This window comes from Cebus imitator, unplaced genomic scaffold (assembly GCF_001604975.1).
Source record: "Cebus imitator isolate Cc_AM_T3 unplaced genomic scaffold, Cebus_imitator-1.0 Scaffold543, whole genome shotgun sequence".
Taxonomy (NCBI): Eukaryota; Metazoa; Chordata; class Mammalia; order Primates; family Cebidae; genus Cebus; species Cebus imitator.
Window position 1 is genome coordinate 725,375 of NW_016107858.1, and position 20,288 is coordinate 745,662.

General features: G+C 43.6%; 1 protein-coding gene across 4 annotated transcripts in view; it reads left to right on the forward strand.

The window, feature by feature from the left end:
• ACP6 (acid phosphatase 6, lysophosphatidic) overlaps positions 1-20,288 on the forward strand; it is a 42,649-nt gene that overhangs the window by 2,907 nt on the left and 19,454 nt on the right. For 3 of the 4 annotated variants that reach the window (XM_017515215.2, XM_037733692.1, XM_017515214.2), the window contains exons 2-10: positions 8,829-8,957; positions 9,077-9,207; positions 9,565-9,644; positions 13,030-13,117; positions 13,958-14,090; positions 15,462-15,562; positions 17,794-17,889; positions 19,232-19,333; positions 19,637-19,802. In XM_017515215.2, the coding sequence (XP_017370704.1) occupies positions 8,829-8,957; positions 9,077-9,207; positions 9,565-9,644; positions 13,030-13,117; positions 13,958-14,090; positions 15,462-15,562; positions 17,794-17,889; positions 19,232-19,333; positions 19,637-19,802 (1,026 nt within the window). The remainder of the gene's footprint in view (positions 1-8,828; positions 8,958-9,076; positions 9,208-9,564; positions 9,645-13,029; positions 13,118-13,957; positions 14,091-15,461; positions 15,563-17,793; positions 17,890-19,231; positions 19,334-19,636; positions 19,803-20,288) is intronic. The other variant, XM_017515216.2, reaches the window with a different exon arrangement.

The window sequence follows — 20,288 nt, forward strand, 5'->3', positions numbered from 1 at the left end:
TCTTGACCTCGTGATCCACCCGCCTCGGCCTCCCAAAGTGCTGGGATTACAGGCGTGAGCCACTGCGCCCGGCCGACTAATTCTTATATTTTTAGTAGAGATGGGGTTTCACCATGTTGGTCAGGATGGCTTCAATCTCTTGATCTTAGGCATGAGCCACTGCACCCAGCCATTATTGGAATTTTTTAATCTTCTTGGTTCTGCTATTAATTACAGTCAGAAGGCACTGCCTGGCAGTGCCTTTGTCCTAGGTACGTGTTTCCTGATTTCCGACTGGTTTATAGATTAAAATATGTGACAAGTCACTTCGTTCGGTTATCTCACAAATTCTCAGAAAGTAGCATGGTTTAAAACTAGATGTTTTGGCCGGGTCAGAGGCTCACACCTGTAATCCTAACACTAAGAAGCCAAGGCAGGTGGATCATGAGGTCAGGAGTTTGAGACCATTCTGACCAAGATGGTGAAACCCTGTCTCTACAAAAATTAGCTGGATGTGGTGGTGGGTGCCTGTAATCCCAGCTACTCAGGAGGCTGAGGCAGGAGAATCAGTCACTTGAACCCAGGAGGCGGAGGCTGCAGTGAGCCAAGGCGAGATCGCACCATTGCACGAGACTCCATCTGAAAAAAAAAAAGAAAAAAAAAAAAAACCCCAAAATTAGATGTTTTGTTGGGTTGTTTTCTTATGGCTTGAATGGCTGTTGGTTTAACCGGTTTTGTTAAAAGATTGTGCTTTGGAAATAAAAATATGGAACTTGATTGGCCATTTTAAAATTTTCTCATCATTAGACTAGGTCCAAATGCATTATCAAAAGAAAAGATTTGGCACTGCTTTCAGGCTTCCCTCAACTACCCTGGGTGGCAAGATGGCCTCCACCCAGGGAGGTTTCTCTGTTTTTATAAAGTCCAACCTACCTAGCTTCACTATTGATTAAGATATTTGGGTCATTATTTATTTGATAATATAGATGAGCTGGGAAACATAATGTCAGTATCTTTCATTGCTTAGTACCTTTCCAAACCTCAGCTAAAAGAAGTGGTATTCAAGAAGCATTGCATGAGGGATGTACCAGTCAGTCCCCCCATTCTTCTGGGTCAATGGTTCTTTGATGGAACACTGAAGTCAACCGGGAAGCTAAGAAACACGTATGCCAGGGTCTCCCTCCCAAGAATTCTAATTTAATTGACCTAGGGCATCCAGACAGTGTAAAAGACTCTGGTGAAACTTGAGAATTAGCTTGACTGAAGAGCATTAAAAAAAGTAGAGACCCCACTTTTTGGGGGATAATCTAAATGTGATTATTCCAGGGTAGGACTCGGGCATCAGGAACTTTTAAAAAATGTGCTAGTCATATCAGTGTACAGACAAGGTTTAATATGATTGCTTAAAAAGAAAAAAAATCTGTACCTGGTAGGTTTTTGTTTACTTGTATGTAGATTTTTTGCTTTTATTTGGAATGTAGCATATGAATCCCAGTTGCCTTCGTTGAAATGTGCTTTGGTAAGAGACTGTCATTCTGTGTTGAGAGAACGGGGAGAAACAATTCCACAGAACTTGTTTCTGTGACTACTGAAAAGATGTTCATTATATTACTCTATCCTCTTTATGAGGACCCTTGGGAGCAATTTGTCGGTTAGCATTAGAAATGGTGAGCACTGGTAAAGTGTGTGGAAACAGACTGAGGTCCTCATCAGAAGCAAATGCTCGCACCATGCTTCTTGGAGAGCCTGCAGAACTGTAACCAAATAACCTCTTTTCTTTATAAATTACTCAGCCTCAGATGTCCCTTCATGGCAACACAAAAGGTCTAAGACATTATCGTAAGGTTTTTAGACATCTTACACTATGTATAAGACGTGGTGAAATACTAATTAGAAGCACAGACAGTCCGTGATTACAGTGGTTTGACTTACAGTTTTTCAACTTTACAGTGAGTTCATTAGGATGATTAAATGCATTTTTGACTTAAAAAAAATGGTGTGCTTCTCCTGAACAATTGGCTTGCTTTTGTCTTTGAACTAGTCTAGCTGATCAAGTTTCTTTCTTTACTTAAAAGGAAGCTGGATGCCAAATCTGCGGCCCACCTATAGTAAGCCTAAAGATCTTCATGATATACATAGTTTAGTACCCGTGTTACTACATCCATTTTTTTTTGTCCCTACGTTTGTTTGCTTTTGTGTTTGTTACCTACTTTGAATTGGTTGTTTTAGTATATTTTAATTTTTGCTGTAGCTACTTTGTTACCTCTTGAAGTTGGGGTATACATAAAATAAATAAAATTATCAAGTTAGTTTTTGCTACTACCCAGGAAGCTGAAGAGCAGGAATGAGAACGAGAGTGTGTATTGGAGGTGGACACTATTGTATGAACCAGACATGTCGTCCATGCTTGAAAATCTGAAAACTTGCACTCCAGACTTGACGTAACCTCGATTCCAGCCTCCTAGGTAACAGGGAAGGTCCTCTCTTGGTTAATGTGCCTGACAGGTTTCTCGGTGAGGCTGAATGGCCCTGCGGACCTTTGTGTTGGGCCCTGTGCTGGACACTGGAACTACGAGGATGGATAATTCAATCTTGGCTTTAAAGGAATTTTCAGTGTGATAAAGGAGACAGGCAACAGATATCAATTAAGGGAATATGCTGGGTGCACTGGAGCATAAAGGAGGTGTTTCCAAGTGTCCAAAATGGAAATCAGCTTTCCACCTGTTTTTCTGTCTTGGTTTTAGTTTTAGTCAAGGAGTATCTCCATTACTAGGCTCAAAAATCAGAGTAGTCTTTTTTTTATTGTTGTTCTTCTGTGTTTACCTACTGACACCCCTCCCCCCCTCCCCCCCCCACCAAATAAAGCTTTTATCTACTCACTTGCCAAGTCTAACTCAAATGTCTTACATCCACCTCCTCTATTCCTACTGCCTTAGATGAGGCCGTAGGCTCTCATGTAGACTATTGCTAACGTCTCAAAATGGGCTTTTCTGCATCTAGTCTTCCCATTCCAATTGTGATATGTGCTGCCAGCTTTCGAATTCATTCTGCGACGCTGCTGGGCTAAGTAAGAGGATGCTGAGTGGCCGGGGCTGTGGGTTCCCACTCCTACTTCAACTAGAGAAATTCTAGTTTTTGCCTTTATATATACACATCTAAAGTTAAACTTTATTTGGTATTTTCTGATTTAAAAATTGGGTAACCATTCCCAGGTTGAGGCAAACCAAACCACTTATTTGCCATACACATTCTTCACCGTCTTTGCTTTGCTCAAGCTTTCTAGTTATTTTTGGAATTGTGAATGCTATCCTTTATAAGTATAGGTATTTGCTTGTCTAAATACTATTCATTTAAAATGCCATTCCCTCAATGAAACTTCTGAATCCCCGGCCAGAAGAGAAGGTCTGTATTGCCTCTGAACTGCTATGGCCTTCATACAGTTTCTCGCAGCACATGTCAGCTTCTGTTATGGTATTGCTGTCATTTACATTCTCAGTTTCCCTTTTCTCTTTACTAGCTTGAAAACCCAGGAAAGGCAGGGTCAAGTTATCTCAAGATGGGTATCTTCCACAGGAGCTGGCAAATTGTTGGAGTCGTTATTTGTACCTACTGTGTGTGAGGCCCTTTGCTCAGAGGTCAATAGGTGACCCAGTCTCTGTTCTCAGGAAGCCAAGTCTACTGAACAGGACAGACCAGTAAAGGAGCTCATTTAATACACTTTGGTAAAGGCTACTAAAGAGAGCCACCGAAGCTGCTATGAAAGCATAAGGCCCTGATCAAGATTTCTGGGAACATTTAAGTTGAGCCGTATGGAATGAACCAAAGTCTTAGATGAATGAGGAAAGAAAATTCCAGTCGTAAGAAACATGATGCTGAAAGGCCATGACATATGAGAATGGTGTTAAAGGAAACAAAGCTGTGTGACTAGAGAGTAAGTGTATAGAATAGGGAAGAAGTGGTAAGGGGGCTGCGCTGCTAGAGAGCAGGTGGGGTCACATGAGCCATGAACCACGGAAGGGTTTTTTATCCAGAGGAGTTACAGGGTCAGAAAGAGGGAGCGGTGATTCACTGTGAAAGAAGGAAGAAGGCCTCTCTCTGAGCACCTGGTCCTCTGATGTGTCAGAAGGAGGCTCAAGTGTTGGAGATCAGGTGTCAGTGGGACTGCCACATGCCTTTGGAAAGAATGGAGGGCTCGCTCTTGCAAAGAGAATCCTAGACTCCTCGCGGTATTCTCCTGGGCTAGTTCTGGGAGGGATGGAGATAAATACGATGATATGTGACATAGTAGATTTCCAAATGTTAGTTTTAAAACTAAACAAAGTAGTAGGAAATTGGGTTAAATATATATATTTTTTTATTGTAAGTGTTGTAGGAATTCAGATTTAGAAGATAACCATTGAAAGCTAGAGTGGTCAGTGATGGGAAGTAAGACTTGAGCTATCCTTGAACATTGAAGACAAGATAGATGGGCAGATAGGAACAGGAGTCCCTCCAAGCAAGGGAAGCAACTGGAAAAAGATGCGGAAGCAGGGGGCAGGGTCTGGGTTGGAGAGGAGGAGAGAGGCAGTGAAGCTGAGTACAGGGCCTGGGCAAAAGAGTAGAAGTCCTTTTATTAAATTTATTTTTTTAAGAGTTGGGGTCTTGTTATATTGCCCAGGCTGATCTCGAACTCCTGGCCTCAAGTGATCCTCCCACCTCAGCCTCCCAAAGTCCTCGGATTACAGGCATGAGCCACTGCACCCAGCCACGATGTAGAAGTCCTTGAAGGACAGATGCTTACCTCTGAGACATTAGGAAAAGCTACTGATAGGATGAAAGTGGCTTAGCAAGATCAGGTGATTTTGAAAGACACAATGCATTATTATCTATTGTAGTCACCATCCTGTACAATAGATCACTGAAGCTTATTCCTCCTGTCTAACTGGAATTTTGTACCCTTTGATAAAAATCTCTCCTTTCCCCATTCATCCCCTTTCCTAGCCTCTGATAACCACCATTCTACTCTCTAATTCTGTGAGTTTGACTTTTTTAGATTTTACATGTGCGAGCATACCTTGAAGATATTGCAGGTTCAGGTCTAGACCACTGTAGTAAAGCAAATATTGTAATAAAATGAATCCCACATTTCTTTTTTTGTTTCTCAGTGCATATAAAAGTTATGTTTACACTATTCTGTAGCCTATTAATTATGCAATAGCATGTCTAAAAACGTACATACCTTAATTTAAAAATGCTTTATTGATAAAAAGTGCTAGTGATCACCTGAGCTTTTGGTGAGTCATGATCTTTTTTCCAGTGGAGGGTCTTGCTTTGATGTTGATGGCTGCTGACTGATCAGGGTAGTGATTACTAAATGTTGGCGTGGCTGTGGCAGTTTTTAAAAATAAACAGTGATTTTATTTTATAAAATTATTTTATAAAAATTTTACTTTATAAAGTTTTTAAAATACAATAAAAATTTTGTTTTATAAAAATAAATTAAAAAAAAAAAAACAGTGAAGTTTGCCACATTGATAGACTCTTCCTGTCATGAAAGATTTCTCTGTAGCTTATGATGCAGTTTCATAGCACTTTACCCATAGTAGAACATCTTTTGAAATTGGAGTCAATCTTCTTAAACTTTGCCACTATTTTATCTATTAAGTTTATGTAATAAATCCATTGTAATTTCAGCAGTGTTCACAGCATCTTCACCAGGATAGATTCCCTCTCAAGAAACCACTTCTTTGAAGTAAATTCTCATGCATTCATGTTTTATCATGAAATTGCAGCAATTCAGTCAAAACTTAAGGTTCTACATCTAATTCTAGTTCTCTTGCTATTTCCATCACATTTGCAGTTATTCTTCCACTGAAGTCTTGAATCCTTCAAAGTCATCCATGAGAGTTGGAATCAAATCTTCCAAATTTTTCTTAATGTTGCTAATTTGACCTCCTCCTCATAAATGTTCTTAATGGCATCTAGAATGGTGAATTCTTTCCATAAGGTTTTCAATTTACTTTGCCCTGATTCATCAGAGGAATCACGATCTAGGCAATAATAGCCTTATAAAATGTATTTCTTAAATAATAAAAACTTGAATGTCAAAATTACCCCTTGGGCCATGGGCTGCAGAATGGACATTGTGTTAGCAGCATGAAAACAACATTAATCTTATACATCTCCACTGAGCCCTTGGGTGACTAGGTGCATTGTCAATGAGCAGTAATATTTTGGAATCAATTTTTTTTTTGAGCAGTAGGTCTCAACAGTGGGCTTAAAATATTCAGTAAACCATGCTGTAAATAGATGTGCTGCCATTTATAGAGCACAGTCAGGGTACATTTAACATAATTCTTAAAGGCTGTAGGATTTGCAGAATAGTAAATGAGCCTTGGCTTCAACTTAGAAGAAACCAGCTGCATTAATCCCTAATGAGAGTCAGCCTGTCCTTTGAAGCTTTGAAGACAGGCATTGACTTTTCCTTTCTAGCTGTGAAAGTCCTAGCTGGGATATTCTTTGGATATAGGCTGTTTCTTCTGCATTGAGTATCTCCATGTTATCAATAAGGTTGTTTTCCTTTCTTATTGTTGGCGTGTTCACCAGTGTAGTTCTTTTAATTTCCTTGAATAACTTTTTCTTTACATTCATAACTTGGCTATTGTTTGGTGGAAGTGGCATAGGTTTTGGCTTATCTTAGCTTTCTACATGCCTTCTTCACTAAGCTTAATCATTTCCAGCTTTTGATTTAAAGTGAGAAACTTGCAACTCTTCCTTTCACTTGAACACTTAGAGGCCATTGTAGGGTTATTAACTGGTGTAATTTTAATATCGATGTGTCTTAGGAAATAAGGAGGCCCAAGGTGAGGGAGAGAGATGGGGGGAAAGCCATTCAGCAGAGCAGTCAGAAAATATACGACATTTATTGATTTAAGTTTGCCGTCTTATATGGATGTGGTTTGCGGCACTCCAAAACAATTAAAATAGTAACATCACAGAGTTCTGGATCAGCCTGGGCAACACAGCAAAACATGTCTCTACAAAAAAACACAAAAATCAGCTGGGCGTGTTGGTGTTTGCCCGTACTCAGCACTACTCGGGAGGCTGAGGTGGGAGGATGAGTCGAGATCATGCCACGGTACTCCAGCTTGGGCAACAGAGCCAGACCGCGTCTCAAAAAGAAAAAAAAAAAAATCACAAATCATAGATCACCTTGACAGATTTAATAATGGAAAAGTTTGAAATTTGATGAGAATTACCAAATTTTAACAAATGTGAATGAGCACATGCTGTTGGGAGAATGGCACTGGTAAACTTGCTCAGTGCAGTTACTATAAACCTTCAATTTGTAAAAAACACAATATCTATAAAGAGCAATAAAATAATGTGTGCCTATGTTACTAAAAGGTTGACTTTACATATTTTCATTGCATAAAAATGAAAGCATGGGCCGGGCGCAGTGGCTCAAGCCTGTAATCCCAGCACTTTGGGAGGCTGAGGCGGGTGGATCATGAGGTCAAGAGATTGAGACCATCCTGGCCAACAAGGTAAAAACCCGTCTCTACTAAAAATACAACAAAAATCAGCTGGGCGTGGTGGTGTGTGCCTGTAGTCCCAGCTACACGGGAGGCTGAGGCAGGAGAATTGCTTGAACTGGGGAGGAGGAGGTTGCAGTGAGCCGAGGTTGCGCCACTGCACTCCAGCCTGGCAACAAAGCGAGACTCTGTCTAAAAAAAAAAAAAAAAGAAAGTATGCGAGCTGATGGATTTTGTTTATATTAATCATATATCAAATGTAAAAATATCAAAACATCACCTTGTACTCTATAAATATATAAAATATACAATTATTTGTCAATTAAAAATAAAATATTTAAATGTAATAAAAAAGAAATAAATTTTTCCAAAAATATTAATTAGGTGGCTATGGATGGATGGATTGTGCAGGTACAAGGGAACAGTCTGTCAGGCTTTTGCCTGCAGTAATAAGGTTTATGTTCTACAATAAGATCATGGAAGGACCATTGGGAGGGACTTTTCTTCTAGCCGGTGATCAATAGGGCTTGGTGTGGGGATGGTGGAGCCACAGGGAGCCAAAGGTTTGAGGGTTGGGGCCTAGGAGAACCGTGGTAACATTGAGAGACATAGTAGATTGGGAAGAGAAGCTGGTCTATAGGACTGGAAGAGAAGACTTTTTAAAATTGAAATCATCACATCTGACGCCATGAGTGTCAGAGCTTTATGGACAGTTGGAGCTATGAGACCTGTGGCCACTAGTGAGGTTTTGAAATCATTACAGCACAGTTAGGGCAGGAGCCAGACTGCAAAGAATAATGGAAGATGATGAAAAAGCCACATCTTCTTAGATGGTAGCTTTTTTCATGAATTGCATGAAGGAGGAGAAATACATAGTAGTTACAAGGGACATTAAGTAGAATCCTTAAGCTGGGATAGGGCATAGAAACCTCCAGATTAATTCCTTATAAATTCTTAACGCATGTATGATCACCGATATCATATTTCTTTCATCCATCTCTTCATTCATTCACCACGTGTCTGCATGCTAGGCGTTCTGGCTACTTCTCCCCTTTACTTCCGTGTGGGCTAAGTGCCGGAGCAGCCCCTTAGCAGTCATTACCAGTGTAGCAGTAACAGGACTTGGGCTAAGGACACCTGGAATAATAAGTCACCATCTTTTCTTCCCTTAATTTTAGCTAATGTTTCTTTCCCTCCTTCCCATGGGAAGGTTGCAGGCCTAGTTGTCAGTGATTCCAGCCATGTGTTCTGAGTGCTGCTAGATGTTAATGCTGTGAATTTCAAGAACTGTTTTTAAACAATGTGTTTGTTGTTGTTTTTTTGTGGTTATAACAGGTAGAGTGGAACCCCCAGCTATTAGAGGTCCCACCCCAAACTCAGTTTGATTACACAGTCACCAGTCTAATTGGCGGTCCGAAACCACCTTCTCCTTACGACTCTCAATACCATGAGACCATCCTGAAGGTGAGCAATGCTTCCTTGCTCTGGGGAGCCCCACTGCAAAGCTTGGGTGGTTTTCTCTGGGCTGAGTTCAGCAGGCTGTCGGGTGTTTTCATTCTTCCTTTCTTTCTTCCCTACTTCAGGGGGGCATGTTTGCGGGGCAGCTGACCAAGGTGGGCATGCAGCAGATGTTTACCTTGGGAGAGAGACTGAGGAAGAACTATGTAGAAGACATCCCCTTTCTTTCACCGACCTTCAACCCACAGGAGGTCTTGTGAGTCACTTGAAAAGGGATGGATGTTGCACTTGATTTAAGGTCTTGAGCATGAGGATACCTGTCCTGACAGCCCAAGATGGTTCCCACTCTCACCCAAGGTAGTCCGGAGGACAACTTGTCATGATGCAGTTACCCTTATGCCACAGGATCCTGTGAATGGGTGGTTCCTGGAGGTCACATTCATTGGTCTTTGAGTCTCTTAGGGACAGACATCCCACAGAAAAGTGAAGCATTCTTCCTAGCCCCGTAGCTCTCCTATGTACTCTTGAAAGACTCCTGGAGTCTCTGTGGACTAAAGTGTATATATTTAAATATTCCTTTTATGAGTGTCATTATCTTTTAATTTTTTTTCAGTATTCGTTCCACTAACATATTCCGGAATCTGGAGTCCACCCGTTGTTTGCTAGCTGGGCTTTTCCAATGTCAGAAAGAAGGTTCGTATCTGAGGTCCCAAACTCAATCTCTGTCTTGAGGGGCTCTTGCTTCTCACTTCCAAAGCCCCTGTCTCTTTCTTGGTGACTGTTCCATTGATTTTATTTTTCTCCTGCGTATGTGACTTCCAGTGTGTGCCCAGTCCAGTGGGTCCTTCCCTGTCGGGCCTTATGCTCCCCCTGCTAGCCTGCCCTCAACAGCAGCAGCAGTGTACCAGCTGCTCTGATCTGCCTCTGGCTCCTCGCTTCTCCCATCAAGCTTCTACACAAGCTGCACAAGGCAGTCCTAACCATGTTTTATGAACAATCGAGGGGGCTTTTTGTTTAGGTGAGACTGCTGAAAAGGAAGGACACTTAGCTGGGACCCAATACTGCTACTACTGCCCTAATCTTGGTGATCATCCATAGCATAAACAGCGTTCTGTCTAGCCTTTCCTAGTTGAGAAAGTCCATCGAGTTTGGGTTTTGGCAATTCAGCCCCTGAATGGTTGCAGTCAGTGATTCCCAGCCTTTTCATCCCGAAGGACTGCGTTAATTATTTCCCCTTGTGGATCTCCTGTGTTGAGAGCCTTTGGTCATCACATGAACCTGCATTTTGTCATTTGTAATTGGCTCAAATTTACATTTAATCACTGGTCTGAATTTCGGATCATCATGACCTCGCTAAAAAGGTGCCATAAAGCAAAGGTTCTTGTTACTTTGTTTAGCTTTTTGGCAGTATCTCAAATAGAAACAAAATTTCCATCACGCTTTTTAACATATATGTAGAATAATAGAACCTTCAGGAAAGAGGAGTCTGATTTCGCCCCAGCTGGGTTGGATGCTGCTGCTCATTCTGGCTGTAGTTGGCTGCTGCACACAAACAGCATGTGTCTAGGTAACATAAAGCAGGATGGGTTCCCCCTTACTTCTTGGGAGGCCTTGAATGATCCACAGCACCCGATCTTCTGAAAGCTATCAATTGCTCAGCTTCTAAAAGACAAGATCTTTCGGACACATCAGAAGTGCTACTGAGAAGGAAAGATATTTCTTGGTGGCAACATTCTGTTTAGCAGGTCCCAGACTGAGAATGCCCCAGGTTTCTAGCAGGGAAGGAAATCTCTAATATCAGGCGTGTCTGTCTGGGTCGCAGCTCCCTGCACTGGAAACACAGGTGTTGAGACTCCAGTTTGGCTTCATTCCTAGCTACTTCCATGCCTTTCCTATGGGAAGGAACTTGACTAAAGAATCCCAGAAGGTACCGCTGTGAATGGAAGTGGTGCAACTTTGGGATATTGCTTTAGGGGTAAAATCCTAGAAAAATTCCAGAAGTTACATGTGAGCTACAGCGAATCAGGCTGTGGGAAAGCTGGAGATTGTTGGTCTGCCCACTTGGCCAGTCATTTGCTCTGTGTACATTTGTCTACTCAAGTGTGCCGTATTTATCATAAGCTGTGGGTCCAAAATCCAGACACCAATGTCAGACTCCAGATATTAGAGGTTTATAATATTATTAGTGTTATATTACAGGTTTAAGTCATAGTTATTCTATCACATAAAGGACTTAGTACAGTCATTCCACAGTATCCAAAAGGGATTGGTTCCAGGAGAACCCTCACCTCTGGCAGATACCAAAATCTACGGATGCTCAAGTCCCTTATGTAGAATGGCATAGCTTTGCATATAACCTATGTCCTTCCTCCCATGTACTTCAGATCACCTCTAGATTACTTATAATACCCACTACAATATAAATGCTGTATATTATCCTGTACTGTTTTCTAATTTATGTTATTTCTATTGTGTTATTTTGTATTGTTCTTTTTTCTCAAATACTGTTAATCCATGGTTTCTTGAATCCATGGATGTGGAACCCAAGGACATGGAGGACCAATGTATGCAGCAAGCTCTGTTCTAAGAACTTCACATATATTAACTTGTTTAATTCTTGTAATAACCCTGTGAGTTAGGTATCGTTATCCCCTTTAACAGATAAGAGAACCAGGACACAGAGAGGCTAAATGACTTGCCCAGGTATACAAAACTGGTCAATAGTGGAATTAGGATTCAAACTCTGGCAGTTTTGGTTCCCAATCCTACTTTTTCCTTTTATGCTCAGCTGTTTCTTTGAGGACGTGTATATCTGGAGGCAGCATTTGGTTTGTCCTTTTCACAACACATGCTGCAGAACCTCCAGGATTCTTCAGAGGCGTCTCAGGAAGTACAGAAAAGGAGGGATGGGACATGTGAGGGACTGTGCCTAGGATCTCCACCTTGCAGCCGTCAGCACCTCTCCCTTTATTACCACACTTTATAGTTGCAGGGTGGGGAGGTTCTGTTGCTTATATAGTTCCACCCCTTCCATTTACAGATGAACCCCAGAGAATGGTAGTGACTTCCCAAGAAAACTCGGTTGGTTCGTTGTAAACTGAAGACTAAACTCATGACTTTCAGTCTGGTTTCTTCTTCTGTCCAGACCAATGATGTGTGTGTGAATTCTGATATTCTAATAAAGTTATAGGCTATTTTTAAAGCCCTTGGTTCTGACTATCAGTAATTTGGGAATAAATATCTCTTTGATCGATTGAGCTGATCACACTCGTAGAGTGACCTCAGTGAATCCCAGATTGCTGCTGGGAATCTATTTCTAATGCCGTCAGGCTTGAGAGGTGTGGAAAAAGAACCTACCACAGGCACTTGCCATCTCTGCCACAGAGCAAAGCATGGGAAGGCGTTAGAACACCTTCTTTTGGCATTGATGGGAGGAGACGAGGGTCCCGAGGTGCTCTCAGCAACAGTGAGCTGCCATGAAGTACAGAAGAAACATTGTTTGAAGTTCATTTGGTTAGATCTTTGGTTAGACCAGCAATTCATCTAGAAGCCTGGTGTTTTATTTTGGGCAAGGCTATGGGGTCTGGGAGGATCTGTGGTCTTGTGTCCACTTGTCTCAGTTTGTTGTGTGATAAATCACCATAGTGGCCTCTAAGATCAGGCTTCAGGAAGCAAGAAAGTATTTTAGTTCTGATAACGTTGTTCTTTATTAAAATGCCCAAGTGCTGGCAGTGCTTTACAGCAGGGATTGTTTGGAAGGGGTCAGGGAGTTGCCAGTCTGATTCAGGTCTATTACCTGCTCTGGTCTATTTGTGGCCCAATAGGAGGGCTTGTGCTAGTCAGAACAAGGCTGCTGCGACTTACTTTTTCCATTGCTCAGATTATAGGAGACCCCCTATCGCAGGGCCAGGCTATGTTGAAGGCATTCACTGTCCTTAAGGAGTAACCTTGATGATCTGCCTCTCGGAGCAGATCTCTGCTCCATCTCTGTAGACAAAGTGAGAGAAGAAGGGGGTGGAGATGCTGGGAAGAACACGCTGAAGCCTCTGCCTGCCTGTGCTCCCTGCATTTCTTCCAGGACCCATCATCATCCACACTGATGAAGCACACTCAGAAGTCTTGTATCCCAACTACCAAAACTGCTGGAGTCTGAGGCAGAGAGCCAGGTAACTGCCTCTGGGTTCTTCCTTACCAGCGGGGGACAGCCTTTTACCACCTTTGCTGGCAGAACTCTGTACTGAGGGCCTGCCCAGGCTAACCCTACTGGTGGATAATGGATGGGAAGGTTTAAATTACACTTAGGTGTGACATCGGCTGTCTTGGAAGTGAGGAAGTCTTGTTCACAGTGACAGACTCATGGCGAAGGTCAGAAATTCTGGGAAGAGCTGCACGCTGGGCTAGAGAGATGATATATCAGCCACGAGTGGGGCTTTGCCATTTACAAAGTATGATCCTCCTGACAACCGCAGGCTCTCAGGTGGGGCAGATGAGGAAACCAGCAGGTTAAATGAAAGATGACTGAGACTGTCTTTGACCTGCAAACCCAGGTGCACAAGTCCAGGAAGGCACAGACTTCCCTTCTCTTTCCAACATGTTTCTGCGCAGCATAGATCAGTTTGGGCAGACGACATTCTCAGTTATCAGGTATCTCTAGGCTACACTAAGACTATGGCATTTAATACTATATGGTATTTATTCCATAAAGAAAAGAGAGTGCTGTTTTCAGACAGACTTGGGCCTTGCCTGCATCCTTTTTGATATAATGCAAATGCTAGAGTGAGATCTGGAAAATTCATCCTTTGATCCTAACCATGGTCATTACTAACTTATGTTTACAAGTCATTTGACCTTATAGAGCCTTAGTTTATTCATCCATAACACTGGGATAATACTGGCTAACCCCAGTGGGTGGTTACAGGGATTAAATGATATCCTAAGTGCGAAGCACACTTTGTAAACTGTTCATCGCTATAGAATATAAGGCATTACTTTTTATTTTTTGTCAGAGGCCGGAGGCAGGCTGCCTCTTTACAGCCAGGAATCTCAGAGGATTTGAAAAAGGTGAAGGAAGGGATAGGCGTTGACAGTAGTGATGAAGTAGACTTCCTCATCCTCTTGGACAATGTGGCTGCTGAACAGGTGAGACCTGGGGTTGGGGATCCTGCGATCATATGTCCCTTGGTGGGCTGACTCCTGACTTAGAACTGGGTGGAGAGAAGTGGGCAGAGGCCTGGTTTGGAGGCAACTGTAATAGGACCTGTAGAGAGAATGGATGTGGGGACCGAGGGATAGGGAGCAGTGGAGGAAGGCTCCCTACCCAGTTGGGAACACAGACGCTGAACTCTCTCAAGCAGAACTTCTTGAGGCGTGTTCCCCAGACGCCGGATATGCAGGAGTGTGTTTGGGTAGGCGGGGTAATGGGTGGGGGGATGGATAGGGTCTAGGAATTTTGGAATCCCTATTTATTGTATCACTTCTTGAGAGTCCTATATGTACATCAGCATATTTAAAAAATCTGAGATGCCCTTAATAAAGAAAACTGCTTGATCTTTAAGTCTGTTTTCCTCAAGCTTACTTGGCCATGTAATCTTTTTCTGTAATAAATACATAAAGAAGACTAACAATGGGAAATGTTTCTCTAGATACAAAAGTTGGACACCCAAAGATGTATAGGCTCTTTCCTCTTTCTCTTGTGAAAATAAAATGACAGTGTACCCTGAAGGCAGAAATGCACCTTGCTCTTACGTGTAAAACAGGTTTAAGGCTAGAAGGCAAGAGTTTGTGTCATATATTTGTATGGCATATNAATGACAGTGTACCCTGAAGGCAGAAATGCACCTTGCTCTTACGTGTAAAACAGGTTTAAGGCTAGAAGGCAAGAGTTTGTGTCATATATTTGTAAGTCATTTTGGGGAAAATGAAGGTCAAGTAGGAATTTATGAATTTCTTGCTTTGTATTGTATTCGTCTTTTTTTTAAGTTAAAGAATACAGCCCAGGTGCAGTGGCTCATGCCTGTAATCTCAGCACTTTGGGAGACTGAGGCAGGCAGAGCACGCTTGTCAGTTCAAGACCAGCCTTGCCAATATGGTGAAACCCATCTCTACTAAAAACACAAAAATTAGCCGGGTGTGGTGGTGCGCACCTGTAGTCCCAGCTACTTGGGAGACTGAGGCAGAAGAATCACTTGAACCTGGGAGGTGGAGGTTATAGTGAGTCATGATCGCACCACTGCATTCTAGCCTGGGCAACAGAGTGAGACTCTGTCTCAAAAAAAAAAAAAAATTATAAATGCTTTTCATTTTGGAGTGGATGGGGAGCCATCAGAAAGGGAAGACACCCCCTTTTTTTCCCTAGCCATCAGATATCTAGTAATAGCTTTGGAAGAGCTTTAGAGACAGCTTCTTGAGCTAGGAGAAGACGGGCTCCTGCAGGTTCCATGGAAGTTGATCAGCTGCTACAATCAGTAGCTGAGAAGCATTTTTTTCTGAAACTACCTGTGGCCCTTTCAGGCACACAGCCTCCCAAGCTGCCCTATGCTGAAGAGATTTGCACGGATAATTGAACAGAGAGCTGTGGACACATCGTTGTACGTACTGCAGACGGAAGACAGGTGAGGGGCCCCTCATGGCTGGCGTGAAGTCAGGCTTGGTCAGATACCCAAGTGTACGGGGCAGAGGAGTTCATCAGGCCCACTCCCACCTGGCAGCTGATGTCTCTGTGTGTAAGGAGAGGCTGAACCTCACTCTCTCCGCCTGCCAGTAGGCCCCAGGTCCTCGCCCTTCTGCAGCTGGGACTGGTGACCTAGTGCTTCTGTTTCCTGTTATGCAGAACCAGGAGCCACCCCCCTCCTGACTTTATCACTTGCCTTTTCCTTTTGCTTTAAGGTTTAAAGGATTTGCGTGGGGGGGGCCGAGGAAAGAATATTTATTTCTCTCTTTATTCATCATGTTACAATTTACAAATGATTTTCACATTCTCACTGTGAGAATGAGATACCTTTCCCCCTGGCTTTGTAGATAAAGAAACTGAGGCTGGGAGATACTGCCTACCCAGCTAGCGAGTGGCAGAGCCAGAGCTTGAACCCAGATCCACTGACTGCCTGTTCTGTGTTTTTGCTATATTATTAGCACTTAGTAGGGTTCTTTTTCTAGAAGGTCTGTTTCCTGACTGCCAGAATGGAAAGTTTTTCTCTCATCAAATTTCGGAAGACACCTTTTTTTTTCTGATCGATTGAATGCATTCAGCTTGCACTAAAAATACGTGACTTGATAGAGGAGGGGGAGGAAGCAAGTCGTCCTGGGAAAGATGAGTGGGGGGAAGGCATCTAACAGTTCAAGAATCTGCATGGCTGGTTGCCTAAGGATAAGAGCCCCTGACTGCATTCCTTCTACTCAGAGTCAGTGTGTCCACTTGCGTGCAAGGCTGGGGCATCCAGAAGGTTCCTGCCAAGCTACGTAGCTTCCTGCCACTCCCTGGGACTTGCCAGCTCCCTTTTCTGTTTGCAAAGGGGCTCCACCATACCTAAATTATTACTTGCTGCTCTCTTCTTTATCAACAACACACACACACACACACACACACTCACTCTCTCTCTCTCTCTCTCTCAGTAAATATTTTAAGCTGTGTAGATCATCCAGTTTCTGTTACAACGACTCATCTCTGCCCTTATGACATGAAGCAACCAGAGACAGTGTGCAAACAAATAGACACAGCTGTGTGCCAATAAAATTTATTTACCAAAATTGGTCAGAGTTGGCCTGTGGTGTAGTTTGCTTTATTCTGTTGTAAATCATTTTAAACAGGACCTTGTCTATTGTCTTTTTCATTCCAATTAGCCCTGGTTTTGTAAAACTAACATATCTTCAGGGACAAATGGCTGCAACCTCACAATGCCATCCAGCTTTTTGCCTGTGCATGTTCTTCTGAAAAGTCTATGTTGCATAGTGTCGGTCGCCTGCTCTTCATCTGTTGCTGCAACATACCTTGACTTATAAAGACGACCGTTTACCCAATCACCACCAGTAAGGATTTGTCTAAGCCAATCATGGCAACCTTGTTTTCATTGGTCAGTGACTGGCTTCTGGGAATTCTGGGAGGGATCTTTTTTTCTCTTTGATAAAAAAGTAAGAAGCACAAAAACAAAGAGAAGACAGGCCCCTGAAGGCTCAGTGGAAGCTGATCAGCTGTTCTGATGAGTAGATAGATGAGAAACATTTCTTTCTTCTATAGTAAGTGGGCTTTGTTCACTCCTGTGAGTGAATGTGCTTTAACCTGCGGTAGTCACCTGTGGCCGTGATGTGACAGGCCTGAGAATGAAAGTGGTGGAACCACACAGCCAAGCCGGGGAGCATAGCCGCTGAGCGTCTTCTGTTAAATAAATCAGATGTAAATAAGAAATGTCCTTATGGTCTAAACTCCAAAAGAAGGAAGGCTGGCACAGAGGAAACAACATTTAGAATGTTCTTGTTCCTTCTGATTATTTTTCTAAGGGCCTCCTGGAATTCCTGGAAATTATTATCCCCTCTCCTTCCCAGCGTGTCGGCTTTCTTTCATTCCTCAAGGCCTAGTTGGTTTATCCGGGTCACCCCTCCCCGGCTCCCCAGCCCCTCCCATCTCAGTTGTTCACAACAGGTCTGCGTGCTGGTGCTTGTGTTGCTGGAAGCCTTTGTCCACAGAGGACCCCCGACTGGACGCAGTGCCGTTTCGCTCCTTCTGGCCCCTTGCTAGCCCTTATGCATTACTTGCCTTTTTCTCAGCTCTGTCTGATTGAACTTACAAGGTTCTGGGGGCAGAATCAGCTGAGTGCCCTCTAGGCACTTAAATGTTGTTCACTTTTCACAGGGAAAGTCTTCAGATGGCAGTAGGCCCATTCCTCCACATCCTGGAGAGCAACCTGCTAAGAGCCGTGGACCCTACCACTGCGCCTGACAAGATCAGGTACCCGGCACAGCAGCTCTGCTTTGTGTGCCTGAGGGCTGTGGGGACTTCTGGCTGCAGGCAGGGAGCCCACATCTTGGTGAGGCAAGATTCAGGTTGTCAGTGACGGAAGGGAGATGTTTAACAGGGCCCCCAGTCTCAAAGAGGTTCACAACCTTTTGACCTTTCTTCCTGCTGTACCCCTTCTATCATGTTTTGAAAATTTTATTTTATTGAAAAGAACCTCAAATTTATTTTTGCTTTCTCTCTTCGTTTTTAATTAACTGAACGTATGTCAAACAGTAGGCAATTATGATGTCACACTGATTTGATAAGATAATAGTCCAAAACAAAGATAATTGCTTAATGGATTGTGTAGTTTGAACCATTTTCATTGAATGTAAAGAAGGTATGATATCCATAAGGCATTTAAAAATGTTGGAAGTGTGCTTTGGGAGGCCGAGGTGGGTTGATTACAAGGTCAGGAGTTTGGGACCATCCTGGCCAACATGGTGAAACCCTGTCTCTACTAAAATACAAAAAATTAGTTGTGCGTGGTGGTGTACGCCTGTAGTCCCAGCTGTTTGGGAGGCTGAGGCATGGGAATTGCTTGAACCCAGGAGGCAGAGGTTGCAGTGAGCTGAGATTGCACCACTGCACTCCAGCCTGGCGACAGAGCAAGACCCTGTCTCTAATAATGATGATGATGATGTTGATGTTGAAAGTGGCTCATGAGCCTCCATTGCCACTCTGTAGCCTTGAATCCGAGGTTGGGACTATGGCTGTGGAATATTATGTGTCCTAGGCACTTGCTAAGTGTGGTCTGCAGAAAAACAGCCTCACCGTTGTCCAAGAACATGTCTTGATTCTCAGGCTCCAGACTGATCTACTGAATCAGTATCTGCAATTTAACAAGATCCTCAGATGATTGATATTCAGCTGAATTTTGGAGAAACGCTGTTGTGGGATTACACATCGCTAGAAGCTCATGATGGTGTAAGAGGCGTAGGGACAGTGAGTTGAAGCAGGAACTTCGGGCCCAGGTTTATCATAGCAGATCTTGAGAACGCTGTTTCCTGTCCTCCGCAGTACCTGCATTGACAGCACGTTCTTGCTGGCTTTTGCCGCCTTGCCACCCTCCACCTTGGATCTTTAGAATACCACAGCATCCAGTGCTAGTCTTCTAGGTTGGGGGTCCATAAATAAAATCCTTGATCTTTCCTAAGAGATGGCTACTGGTGTCAGGCAGATGTAGATTACATGGCACTCTTATTACGGATGTAAGCCATTTGGAGAATGTGTTGCGGGCCAAATGGGCTTATGAATATTCTTTTGAAATAAACTTAATTCCCCAAAACTTCAGGTGTCCCCAAGAAGGAGCAGACCTTGCCCTACTAAACTCATCCATGGCTGAAAGTAGGAAGAGCACTCCTGTAGGCTGGCAGGACCCACAGAGAGGAGAGAGGTAGGGCCTAAGCCACACATGCACAGTCTTGTCTTTGAAATTCATCAGGGAGGAGTGGGTGGGGTGCAAGGAGGAGGCCAGGAGAGTTTCTCTGGTGGGGACCCTCCTCATGAAGACACGGGGAGCGAGAACAGGGGTTCTTCCCACGATCTACTACAAAGGAGTTTGCTGAGTCAGGCTCAGCTGATTTCTAGATGTCACCTGGTTTCTGAAGCAAGCATGTCTTACTTAAAGGAGGCGGGCTGCATCCTGACCTTCAGAGTCCTGAGGTAGAGAATTATGGAGAGCTGTTTCCTCTTGCAGAAAGCTGTACCTCTACGCAGCTCATGATGTGACCCTCATACCGCTCTTAGTCACCCTGGGGATTTTTGACCACAAATGGCCACCGTTTGCTGTTGACTTGACTATGGAACTGTACCAGCACCTGGAGTCTAAGGAGTGGTTTGTGCAGCTCTATTACCATGGGAAGGTAAGACCCCTGAGGCGGGATTGGGTGGGGTGAGGCCCCTCCCCCAAAACCCACCCACCTGAGTTAGCACCAGGTCTCCCTCCTCAGGCCCAGTGGAGTCTCCCTTGGCACAGTCAGCTCTCCGAATCCTATAGGGTGACTCGTGGCTGTGGCCCAGGGGTCAGGCAGAACCTGACAGGTGGTGGCAGGATGGGGCTTGGGCCTTATCCCGGTTCTGTTACAGACTCCTTCAAGGAGAAGGGTCCCCCTCCTCTTCTCCTGAGTGTCCCTGTCAGGATGTCGCCTCCTGGCTGTGAGGCCTGTTTTGGAAATTGTTGATGGTGTCTCTGGGAGGTGATGTGTGCTTTTGGCACCTGTGGTGTTGGCCGCTTCATCAGGGCTGGTGTCCAGGGCAGAGGGCAGCACATGCACCAGGGATGAGCCTATTGGTTCTCCCAGCTCAGGGATATAACTTGATTGTCTCTTCCCAGTCAATTTTTTGAGTGG